The sequence below is a fragment of the Melanotaenia boesemani genome, chromosome 13 (genome assembly GCF_017639745.1).
Source record: "Melanotaenia boesemani isolate fMelBoe1 chromosome 13, fMelBoe1.pri, whole genome shotgun sequence".
In the NCBI taxonomy this organism is placed as follows: Eukaryota; Metazoa; Chordata; class Actinopteri; order Atheriniformes; family Melanotaeniidae; genus Melanotaenia; species Melanotaenia boesemani.
The window spans coordinates 5,058,695-5,072,058 of NC_055694.1; the positions used below are offsets into that span (position 1 = coordinate 5,058,695).

The 13,364-nt window shown below is 38.7% G+C and overlaps 1 protein-coding gene across 1 annotated transcript; it reads right to left on the reverse strand.

Moving 5' to 3' along the window:
- Positions 1–1,727: 1,727 nt before the first annotated feature.
- Positions 1,728–12,499, reverse strand: olfml3a (olfactomedin-like 3a). The gene is made up of 3 exons (XM_042004227.1): positions 12,274–12,499; positions 6,930–7,236; positions 1,728–3,007 (listed from the first exon to the last, which is right to left on the reverse strand). Exons 1-3 carry the CDS (start codon positions 12,382–12,384, stop codon positions 2,223–2,225), a joined length of 1,203 nt encoding a protein of 400 aa, XP_041860161.1. The 5' UTR covers positions 12,385–12,499; the 3' UTR covers positions 1,728–2,222.
- Positions 12,500–13,364: the final 865 nt, after the last annotated feature.

Below are 13,364 nucleotides of genomic sequence, written 5' to 3' on the forward strand. Positions count from 1 at the left end.
GAAAATGAGCTTGGAAAAAAGTGATTAATGTGTAAAAGATAAAGCTGCAGCACTAACCACAGATCTACTGATACACCAGCATCGTAGAGGCTTGAGTCAGCAGTTGTACTGAGGCAGCTGAAGTTTCAGGTGTAACTGTAGAAGCTAACCTTGTGAAGGGCTGTAGTGATAGAAAGCTCAGGATAACTGCCAACATCCACCTCCATTATTTACCTTGGACATCACTATTTTTTTACTGGAGACAGCTGGGCAATAATGCAACAACTTCCCTGTGGGATTAATTAAGTATTTCTGATTCTGATTGTCAGATGTGCTGACACACTGCTATGGCTATCAGCAGTCTTGCTAGGAACCCTATGTATATCAGCTGAATCTTCATTAGCAAAGAGATATTCACCATGAGAATTAACTAGCATAATTTAACAATAGCTAAATTTACATGGACAAATATTTTATCCAATTGAAATTAATCTGATCAGAGATTCCAGCTGACGTGTTCACGTGGACTCCAAGTGATCCAATCGGTTTTGTGTTTACATGATGAAAAGATTTAATACAGTCATAGTGCTTTTGACATCCCCACATGGTCATATAAACCACAGAAACGATCAAAATGAGTCCATACACGGTAACATTTTCCTGTTGATCAGATTCTGATTGAACTGGATCAAGTGCTCCATGTAAACACACTTGCTGTTAACAGCTTAATCCACATTCGGAAGGTGACCAAAGTATTTCACCTCCATGTCCATTGTGGTCTGAATGCAACAATCCATAAATAATTAAATAGGCCTTTTATGCATTTTCATGACTAGAATAAAGGTTTCCCAAATCAAAAACTGTGTCTCAATGAATCTACAAGCTCTGTAGGATAATTTATACATAAATATATAAATAAATAATAATACATGGCTGCATATTCACAATTCTCCTCCCACCAGTGGACAGACAGTGTTTGGCAGATGTGGCGTTGAATAACATATAATAACCAGACTTCACTAACTTACCCCTTATCCCGCTCATAAACCAAAGCACGGTAGCCTGCTTCCAGGTTTTCATCAACGTCTCTGCTCTATCGTATCTGTGGTCTATCGTACATCTAAACTGCAGCTGGATCCCTCAACCCCACGTTTTCCCCGCTCAACCTTTGATGTGTTTATCTGACAGTAAAGCTGCATTCCTCTCACACTATTGGTAGATGAACTCAACGTGACAACGCTCCATATTAATGTACACATCAAGAAATAAATAGTCTTTTTCTTCCTGTTTTTTCACTCCAAAATCTTTGCACACCAGAGATCCGGCAAAGCGCCAGAATATCTTGAGTGCTGTGGAAAGAACTATTTGCCCATCACATTTCATTTGAGCTGATCTGAGATCTGTCAATCAAAGAGTTGTACGTACGAGATTCATTTTCATTTCTAATTGTTTTAATCGGCATCACTCAGTGGGTAGAGTGGTTGTCCTGTAGCCCGAGGGTTGTCGGTTCGATCCTATCCCGTCGAGCTGATGTCGAGATGTCCCTAAGCAAGACACCAAACCCCTAGTGGCTCCTGATGGGTCGTGGTTGAGCGCCTTGCATGGCAGCTTCCACCATCAGTGTGTGAATGTGTGAATGGGTGAATGTGATTTACATGTAAAGCACTTTGGATAAAAGCGCTATATAAGTACAGACCATTTATCATTTACCATATGTTTGGCTGTGTGATTAATGTGTGGATCTGTGATGTGAGAAATACATCCATTCCATAATTTTTTTCCTTATTTGATTTATTTTTGCTTTACTCAGACTTTAAAGATACTGGAAATTCAACTGAAGAAGTGACCTTAGATAACATTGGCAGCATATTTACCCAAAATGACTTTTTTATTAGGAAAAGATGTCAGGTTTATTATTTTACACAAAAAAATTTAGCTTGTTTTATTAACCAGCAAAGCACAACCTTGTTTCTCTTGAAACAGGACTGTTTCATGCTAAATATATTACTGCTAACTATTTTTGCTAATGCTCTCTCAGTCCACTTCTTTATTATCAAATTTCCATCCCTCAGTAGTACCATGCGGAGGTATGTTCACTATGAAAGTTCTAGTGGTTTCACTGTCACATTTCTGGTATTGTGACATTGCTGCTGATTATATTATCCCTTTTAAAGAAAATGTTTTTGGGATAGATTGACAGGAAATCCAGATTCACTGCTCCTATCCACTCCACTCCTCTGCTGTTAAGCCAAAAGTTTCCTCTTCATAGTGAGTCTGTAAATTATTTGGTAGCCATCGTCCCAGCCGTAAAGCTGCTTCTCCTCAGGGTTGTATTTCAGACTAGCGTGGGCTCCATACCTCCTGGGAAAGTAGAGCAGAGGAGCTTCCTCGTTGATCACCATGTCATTGACGTCAAACACACACTGAACTCGAGAGCGGCTGGCCAGACGGGTGTTGTAAACAACATAGACAGTCCCGCAAACTACAAAAGCCGCCTCTGCATTCTCCCGAGGGCAACGAGTGTCCCAGATTTGCTCTATATCGAGAGTGGCAGGGTCCATCTTTGCAAGGCTGATATTTGGTTCACTGTCACTGGGGGCGTAGAGAAGCCACAGACCCTGGTTGTCTGCTGCGAGGTCTGCAACTGTCTCTGGATTGAGGTTGTAAAGACTAGTGTGGCTCTCTACAGGGAACATGGCAGTTTCTGACACTGAGCCACTCAGCAGATCATATTTGACGACTTGTGCATCAGTATCAGTGTCCTTCTTTATGTAATACAAATAACCATTATACACAGCACTCCCAAGACCATTCCACTCAGAGGGAAGCTTGATATTTTTGCTGCTTGTGGCTCCCATAGAGCGAGAAAAGTCACGAACAGAGTTGAACTGATAGATAGTGTCTCCTGATGTGCCATTAAAGATGTAGACCCTGGATGACCTGGGGTCTCTGGTCCACAAGCCTTTGGGGCTGCCCACTCTCTTCAGGATCTTCACTGATCTAATGCCAGAGATGATTTCCACACAGTCTACAGACAAAGACACAAAACAGAGAATCAGGATTTTTTTTTTCTTTCTTTCTTTTTCTTTTTTTTTTTTTTTTAGCTGGCCACATCAAACTTTTCATAACTTAAACTATGAAATAGAAAGAGCCATTATTTACATGAAAAACAGTGCAGTTCTTAAAGTAAAAGTAAATACTCTGAATACACCACACATTAAACCTTGGGGCGCTAAGATTTTTAAGTGTCTGTAAGCCTTGAACACACCACTGTATTCTGTATTCACTGGTTGATTGGTCTGTATTGGCTTCATGCAGGATAGTCCACTTGCACTCTAATATATGAGATTATCTCTCATATAAACAATAAGACAATATAAATATAAACTTTTAAATCAGAAACTTTGAATATCTTTAGTTAGAAATTAGTGCTTCCTGAATATCTTTGAGTTTTGGCATGGTTGTTGGTCTGAATATTTAAGAAACTGCTGATCTACTGGGATTTTCACACACAACCATCTCTAGGGTTTACAGAGAATGTTCTGAAGAAAAGAAAATATCCAGTGAGCAGTAGTTGTCTGAATCACAATGTCTGTTTGATGTCAGAGGTCAGAGGAAAATGGGCAGACTGGTTGGAGACCAAGGTCTGAAGAACATCATCTCTGAACACACAACACGTCCAACCTTGAAGCAGATGGGCTACAGCAGCAGAAGACACACCGGGTGCCTCCTGTCAGCTAAGAACAGGAAACTGAGGCTACAATTCACACACACTCACCAACACTGGACAATAGAAGATGGAGAAACGTTGCTGGTCTGATGAGTCTCCATTCAGCTCCACATTCAGATGTTAGGCTCAGAATTTGGTGGAAACATCATGAAAGCATGAATCCATCCTGCCTTGGATCAACGCCATGCTGCTGCTGGTGTAATGGTGTGGGGATAGTACCAACCTGGCCTGGTTTAACCACCACAGTCTACCCAAGTGTTGTTGCTGACCATGTCCATCCTTTTACGACCACAGTGGAGCATCTTCTGATGCTACTTCCAGCAGAATAATGCACCATGTCACAAAGCTCAGATCATCTCCACCTGCTTTCTAGAACATGACGATGAGTTCACTGGACTCCAACGACCTCCACAGCCACCAGATCTCAGTCCAGTAGAGCAGCTTTGGGATGTGGTGGAACGGGAGATTCTCATCATGCAGCCGACAAACCTGCAGCAGCTGTGGGATGCTGTCATGTCAATATGGAGAAAACCTCTGAGGAAGGTTTCTGTTACATTTTGAGGTCTGTACATCAGGGAGCTTACAAAAGAACTGTGTTGGTTAAATTAGAAAACCACCCAGCCCCTTTAGTGTGTTTTCTCCCCTCTGTTGAGCCTGTTGTTGGTGTCCTGCAGAGAAATAAATGTTTCTCATTGTTTCCCAGACCGGATCTCCATGATTGAATTTCACTAAAGAAACAATTTACAGTGATCTTAGACCTGCCCGATCATAAGTTACAACAATTTCCAACACTTTGTTTAAGATTCAAGGACTTTCTTTCTCATGCCACATATGTTTTCACATGATGTGGTTCAAAATTCTGTACTGAGCTCCAGATACTGCAGACGGTCTCTGCAGCATAAATATGATTTAAAATACTTTAAAAACAATAAATAAAATCAGATAAGAATAAGAGTGTAATGAAGAATAAAGAAGTAGTTATGAAGGTAAAAAAGGGTTCAACTTGGTACTAGCAAGGAGTATCTAATAAATGAGTGCAACTTTTCTTCATCTCACTCTAGATGGCTTTCTGTATGACTGAAGAACCTTTCTTTTTTGTTCTTGTTTTTATTTTGTTTTTTTATTAGGACTCCTATAATGAAACATTGCACAGCTAATAAGTGTTTACTGATGTAAATATAATCATAATATTTAAACTAAGATTTAAATTTCTTGTCAGGAATATCTCCTGTAGCATGTTTCAGAAAAGTGCCATTACTCAGGCGTAATTTTTTTCAGCCTTTTGAAAACCACAAACAGCCTGCAGCCAGTTATGAGTTTCATAATGAGAAATGGTTTGTATGCAGCTCAAAGACAGCCTAAAGATGCACTCTGGAAAAAAAAAGAAAAAAAGACTAACACCACACAGCCTCTGAAATACAAAAAATATGAGGTCGTCTCAGCTGCCTTTACCCTGTTTTTGTCCAGGAGCAAAATTAGCTTTATATTTGCAGATGTGAGCTGGCTCTCTATTATGAAGTCAAGTTTATTCTGGTTCACTTCACAGTCATTCACAATGGATCACTATGTACAGAGCTCATTCCTGCGAACATGAGCATGGAGAGTAATACCGCTGGCCTCTAGCCAGTTTCCTGTCCCTCCAGAGGCATAGTTTGCACATGCAGAAGTAAGAAAGGAGGCTTTATTGGTATTCTACCCTCACTGACTTTGTATTTACTTGATGTGTGTGACTAGCATTATGATCCTTCATAATTCTTGATATGTTATTGATCCTCTCATTAAGTCAGCCTGTATGATCAAGAAATCAATAATTCTTTATTTGCTTTGTGAGAAGATTAAAAGGTACCAAAGCGATTTAACCATCCATCATCAATGTTTTTGCAATGTTAACATGCAAAAACTGTACAGCTTTGCTAAATATATACATTGAGTGAAATCTGCCATTAGAATTTAAGTCTATCCAGGATTTAAAATCTAATCTTACATGGTGTCAGAGTAGGAATTTTATTCATGAGGTGGCCAGAGGGTGGGCGAGACTTTATCATGGGCATACGAAGAAAAGGAAATTGTGTTCCTCCCTCTAAAACACACACCCTGCTGGGATATCTGTGGTCACATTAGAGAGACATGAGAAATTAAATTTATCATCAAGTGGAAATATTTGTTCATAAAGTTCACAAATCCATAGAAAGGTTTGAGAAGCTTGATGGTTTCTCCATCTTCTCAGATGTAAGTCGCTTTGGAGAAAAGCATCTGTGAAATGACTGTAATGTAATATAAAGGAGCCCCCAAGTCCACAAGAAATGTTGAGATATTGTAAATGAAAAGAAAAATTACAAATAAATCATCAAACAATTTAAATAAAAATAGTAATGCAAATAAAGTTTTTATTTTTCCACTGTTTTCATGATGGTTGTGTGTCAACCATGAAACTTTCTTGGTTTAAACACAAATAATGCTGGTTTAAACAGATGTCAGACGTTGCAGTGTGTTACAGATTTTTTTTGTTTGTTTGTTTTTGTGCTGCAGAGTAAAACATTTGAGGTAAAATAAATTCTGCTTAGCCCATAGAGGCTTGGACCGGCTTTGCTAATATCAACATATCTAAAGCGTGACTAATTAGGAAACTACTTTGAAATTTACTTTAAACTGGTGGAGTGACTGGTGATTCATGCATGTCTGGAAAGACTTTTCTGTCCTCCAGTGATCCAGTCATGTCTAAGAGGTAGAAAGTGCCACCCTGGTGACCCTACTAGCTCTACCTCTTATGTTACCACTTCCAGCATCCTGATTTAAGCAGACTTTAAGCCTGGACATTACCTGAGTAAATTATTGAGCAGCAGCACGCCTTGGGATATGAAGATTATGACAAATGCTGTTTGCAAGCAGTGCAAACAGGGGAGAAGCTGTGCAGAAATAAGTCAGCTGCATCAAGCCACAGTTCGGCTGGAAAACATGACGGCATGTAGACTCAAAGTACATGACTTGTAACAGTGTTTCAGTTGTTTCCCATTTTCCAGAGCTATGGCTTTTCCAAGACAGCACCTCTGTGAAATGAGAGGCATCTTTCCTGCTGGGATGTGTAATATGTGTTTCTATAAACTGCATATGTTAAACATTATATAGGTTCTGACTGCATTGCTTCAGCGATTAATAAATCTGAAAGTTTGCAGATGTCCACATGACATTTTGTTGATGTGATGTACTTCCCATAGCTCACCAGAGACTTTGGAGTGCAGTTCCTCCCAGTCTTCCTCCTCCTCTTCCTCTCTTTCCTGCAGTCCCCAGGCCTCTTGCTCCACCACCTTGTCTGCCTTGTTTGCACAGGCCCGTGGAGAAGTCTGGGTCTCCACATAGTCCATCTCTCGCTCCACCCGGTCCACTTGAGCTGAAGCTCCTTCCAGGTCTTTGAACATCATTTTGTGGTCATTCCTCAAGCCCTCTACAGCCTGAGCTGTAAGCTTTTTGAAATCCAGCATCTCCGTATGGTACCGATGAAACTGTACGTCCCACAACTGCATGCGGTCCTGTAAGCCATGGAGAGAGAAACACAAGTTATCAAATTCACTGAGATGTTCTTTTTTTTCTTTTTTAATTCTGGGGGTGTAAAAATCAGCACCAAGATGGACTTCCAAGAAATTCTCTCCATTCTATGGACTGATTATAAAGATTTCTTTTACCATTTTGAAGTCTGAAAGTGACATTTGGAAAGGTTGACTCCTCCAAAAATGACCAAGTTATATGTGGTTATCAAATACAATTAACATCAACTTTTCAACAGTTGCTAAATAAAAAAGGTAATAAGGCTGCATATCATTACCATATTTAGAGCAAATAAATTGTGTGTTGCTGTCATTGGGCTTTGGTAAAAGTTTGTTTATATATGGCTGTAACATGCAGAATGCAATTCACAAGTAAAGAAGTTTTCTAAAACGCAATCTGTAATTTGACTGGTTAGAATCTTTATTCAACATTTCAGTTTACATGTTTACATTAGACAAGAATATTCCATCTGATATCAGGCAAGAGGCAGGATACACCCAGCGTAGGTACCCAGTCCTTCACAGGGTCCATCACGTATGCAAAAATATATGAACTGATCTCTTAGCAAACCCTTCTTTCATGTAATTGATTACATTAATTTATTTAAAAGCGAAATATAGCAACACACATGCATATAATTAGTAGGACACAAGGAAGGATGACAGAAGGCAGCAGACTAAATGATAAACTAAATATTATAAATTAAAAGTGATAACCACAGTTCACTTAGATCTTTCTGTACTGGTACTGTGCTGACTTGTTATGCCACTGATTTTAGCTTCACTAACGAGATGTGTTGGGTTGAAAGTTAAATGACTTGCCAGACAGATTCTTTTAAAGTTTGGAGCATTTCCCCTCAGGATAAATTTTTATCAACTTCAGTGATCTTGTGAGGATCAATTTGCCTCAGATTAATGTGTAGGGAAGCATTTTGGAAGCTGACATATGAGGGCAAGCACATCTCTGGAAACTCCTTTAAGAAACATTTTAGGAGCACACATAGTGTTACTATGTAGTTTTTTAGGGGCCATCCCAAAATAGTCAAGCTCTCAAACTTGCCATTGGTTCTTAATGCATGTTCATTTCCGATGCCTTGAACGTCATTTACATTACATTAAGTAATTTCTGCTCTGAAAGGGGTTTTTGTTTTTATTCATCCATATAAATGGTGGCCACACTGAGGGTTTGGGTGCACATGAAATGTAAAACTTGTGTTACTTTGATTTGTAAACTTTCATTTCAATGAGGAGATGACAAAAAAACAAGCAACTGTTGAACCTTTTACAAGAAAATGTTGGACATGTGGGGGACTGAGGTTTACAGCAGAAAACCTAAACACTTTTCACAGAATCCACTTTCATTAATACGTTTAATCTTAGAATGAGATTTCTTTCTCTCCAATATTACAGTCAGAAATGTTAAATTAGTAAAAAAAATTAAACCTATTACCAAAATATTCTTTCAGATCATCCAAAAGCAGCAGAAAAGTACATTCCTTTCTACCATTTTAGGAAGCTGCTGCAGTGTGGATACAGAGACACAGCTTAATCTCCAGATAAAGTGCCTTTATAGTCTATTTATTAAACATCAGCGAGTTATCATTTTCATTTTAAGTGTGTTAGCATAGCAACATTAGCATTCACCTCAAAGAACCTCAGAGCAAGAACAGCCTGGCTGACTTTTAATCGTGTTTCCTACCATAAATCTCAGAGGGGAATATGTCTTTGTTTCCATGAAAGCATCTTCCCCTTTCAAATGAAAAATAGCAGTGTTTCTCAGAGTTAGTAACACAGGGAGACTGACAGATGAATTATTTCAGAATGAGATTTAATAACTGCTGCCTCTGCCAATTTCTGCTCCACCTCAGATTTCATTTCCCTCCCTTTGCTTGCTGTGGGCCTGTGGTCAAATGGAAATGAAAGTACAATGGAAGCTTGCTAAAGAATTGCTGTGTTCATCTTAATGCAGGAGTTGAGCCAGCATATTGGAGCTGAAACTGGAGAAAAGCCACTGTGAGCTTTGGCAGTAAATAGAAAATTTATTTTAGGTAAGTTTTATTTTTAATAAAGTCCAGTCACAAGGATATGAAATAAAAATTAATACCCTGTAAATGTGCTCCAAAACCCAACAATAAAGAAACTATTTATAAAGTAAGTAGTCATATAATTTCTATGACCACAACTACAAATTGTGCTCAATCTGTAAGCAAGAGGCCAGATTTACTTATTTATTTATTAATTTTATGAGAAAGCTTGTTCTGTGTTTCATACTCTGCTTTAAGTCAAAGTGGTATTGACCAGTCATGCTTGAGCTATTTGTGCATGCAAATATTAGTGTGGAGAGCAAAAGACATAAAATGCAACCACCCATTTAAACTTAAAATTTAGCTGCATATAAACAATAAATAATAAACAAGTGTGGGCCTGGATACATTCAAACATTAGCTGACTTTCTTGTAAACACCAAAACATCAAATGTTGTCAGCTCACCTGAATTTATACTTTAAAAAAAAACCTTGCTTGGTTTGTTTGTTTGTTTGTTTTTGTTTAAACCACAGACCTAAAAGAAACAAAAAAGAAAAACCCCTGACACATTCTGTATCATCTTCTTCTCAGCAGGCAGCCCGTCCTCCACACATCAGTGCACATGTGCAGCTCACTCTGCGAGCAAGATGACAGATGACAGTTTTCATCGTTATGGACGTTCTTGCACATCTTTGAGTTTGCAGGTTTAAAGGACTGAAGCAGCATCATGTTGATACTGTAGGTCTATCAGCAGCAAAGACCTGCTTATATGCAACAGCCTAAAAACAATGGCAGCTAGCTTTCAATACATGAAGATGCCACTGTGAAGGAAATGAACAAACCTCTTCTTGATGAGAGCCCCATGACCAGGAGGCAGCATGAGATACATGCAGTACAGAAGATTTTTGTCCAGGAAGCACCAATCCTAACCTGTAGCAAACCAGAGTCACAGGGAGGCCCTGGGCTAAAAGACTCCTCCAAACATTGGCATGCACACAAAACACAATTCAAACCTAAAGCAGTTATATGGCTTCACTTTAAAGCTTCTGTGGAGCTTTCTGATCATTAATCATGTCTTTCTTGTGCTTGTGTGGTGAAAAGTTTTATTTCAGCTCTTAAAAACACTGTTAATGTGCTCTCCTGTGACTCTGTCTTTGACATTAATTTAGAAGGTCCTGGAGCTGGGTCCTCATGGTGAAGTTGGGGACTATTCCTACATTCTCCTGGTCCTGATCATCAGCATCAACCAGTAGCTTCCTGAGATATTTACCTGCGTAGCACCTCCATTAAAACATTTTCTTTGTTTGTTTTTTGCTTTTGCAGTTTCTCATCAGACAGTACTGGACTCATTCTTAGATGAATTGGCCTGCTGTTTTAATACTGTGTTTAATCTAATGTTCTTTCTTTCTCCTTTCTCTAATGTTTAACATTTAAATCAAACTTTTTTGTGTGTGTGCATTTTATCTTATTTTACTTCAGGCCTTTTTTCTTTAAATTATTTTATTTCTTTATAAAGTTTGTTTTAGTGATTCTTCTGCACCCCACTGTAATGCTTTTAATGTTTTATATAAAGCACCATTTGAATGGTCTTGTACATGAAATGTGTTTTACAAATAAACTTGCCTTGCGCTCTGGTTTTCACTGAAAGTAATGTGGTTTTCTTTTAGGAGGAGACAACCATTTACATTTTCTACTATACTGCAGCTGAATTTACTGACACAGTAACACATATCTTGATGCTGGCACATGTGTAGTAATCTAACATGCCTCAGCTTTCTGTAGAGACTAAGATTATATTTACAGCTCTTGTAATTGTGAAGATAAACTTTACTTATTTGGGATATGTCATTTCAGACAGGAGGCAGAGAAAATAGGCCTCAACAAGAAGAGGTTAAACATGTTTCTGGTTACATGATGAATGACATAACATCAAGAGCAGACTTGGCATCTTTTTGTAAGATGATTAAAAAAGTCCCTTACAACTTTTTATATTACAGGCACTGAGTTTTCATATTTTTGTGACAACCTTACTCTTAATAAAGTGCTAAACATGGAAGAACGTTTCTCTCATTCTTGTTATTATTGTAGATTTTTGTATTATACACCATAGAATATGTTTAGTAATGAACACTCAGTAATTTGACATTATATGTCTGGAAATACTGTCAAATAAGTATTATTTTTATTACGTTTTCATTTTTTATTTGACAATTTCATTGGAAGGTTGTGTTTGATGTATGTGACTGGAGATTTTATTACTTGATGTTGTAATGTTTTACTTTGAGGACCCATCTGTAAAACAAGTTTCCCATTAGCAACAATAAATAAATGACTTGAACTGAAAGTGCATAAAAATATTCTTTCTTCCAGCAAGTAATGTAGAAACACACATATTTACTTGATAAAGCCAGTAAGTTTCCAAACACTCCTCACATGTTAGCTCAAAGAAAAAAAAAGCCAATGAGCTATGTTTCACTTCACACTCACTTCATGCCACCGAATCATCAACGTTTGCTTGCTCTTTCTCCGAAAACCGCCTCTAACATCACTTATAAACACAAAACTGAACTCTCAGCAGTTTTTTTCTTTTCTTTTAGTAATACATCTTCGTACTATCTTGGCAGATCAACGCTCTGTTAGGCAGCTGGATGCTTGGTGCAATACTAACAAAGGCTGAGATTGTACTCATTAATAATGTGTCATTAGTCTAAAAGATTATAGATACTGTAATTTTGTTGGACAGGAGCTGCTTGTTGCATGAGAAGGCGAGCTCTGCATGCATCATCTAATATTTCCCTCGAGGCCCCTGTAAAGTTGATGAGCCTGGCAGAGATTGCATTAATTGGTTTGAATTAGTTAAGACATTAAATTCAAATAAAAAGAAGAAAAGAAGGGGCTCAACCGGTGTCTCTCATTGTTTAATGACTGCAGAGAAATCCGTGCTGCAACTTATAGAAAGTCATTTGTCATAAAGTCATTTAAAGAGGGCTTTCTTACCTCAATAGCCAACAATCTGTTCTCCAGATAATCCATCAGACCTTGGTAGTAATTCTGGGCTCCAATTAAAGTCCAAGCAGTGGAAACGAGAACAACGAACAGCGGCTTCATTGTGAGCCGATCAATGGGGACGCTGAGTTTCTTTGTCTTCCCAGATTTCAGAGGATTCCTCAGGTTTCCCTCTTTGATGTGTGCTGCTGCAGAACTGCCCTCAGAGTGTCATGAAATGTCTAAACACTTGACTGCAGCAAGTCATAGAGGATAGACTGTGCTAAAAGGTGAGGGGATAGAGAGAGTAAGAGGCCGTTCTGAAGGTTTCCAATTCTTTGACCGCTCTCACTTTGCTGGAATGTTTTGACAAACTCTCAGGGAGGAGCCTTGTGCCTCTTACCCCTCTCTATCCTTGGAAAGTAAATGTGTTCTCCTCACTTTGTGCATGTAGGCTTGTTGTACACGTTGCACGTACTGTCTCAGTCCTGCAAGCTGAATTTGTGCAGCATTTCTAGATCTTATCATGATTTTCTATAGTGAACTCATAATTACAGCTAATAAAACACTGGGCCAACATCACAGCTGAGTAAACCTTTTTACTTTTATAGCAAGCACAGGTGAGGCTTTTTGTGTCCCACTAAGTCCATAACAATGAACCAGCATGAACAGCAGCAGGATCCTGGATTTAGCTTGCATAAACTGAACCCTGCTGTTTAAATGTAATCAGTTCTTCTTTATGTCAATGTGTAAAATGCTATTTAATTAACCAAGACTGTAGACAACTTATAATCTGATTTTCTGGGCAGAGGCTTCACAGAACCCCCCTCCTCCCACTGGAGACTCCACTTAAAGCTCACATCAAGGAAGATACAATACAAGCTTGATGTATGTAACCCAAACCCAGCAGCCGTTCCTACCTGCGGTGTGTGTGCGGTGTGAACAGCAATGATTTGCAGGAGGAGTATAACTAAAAAAGGAATTTGTAGCCTCTCAGCCATAAATTTTTTAACTGCAGACAAAGGAAATGTACCCAGAACTGCCTTAATTTCTAATGTCATAGATCCAACAAGGTGGTGGAAACATCCCTCAGAGGTTTTCTC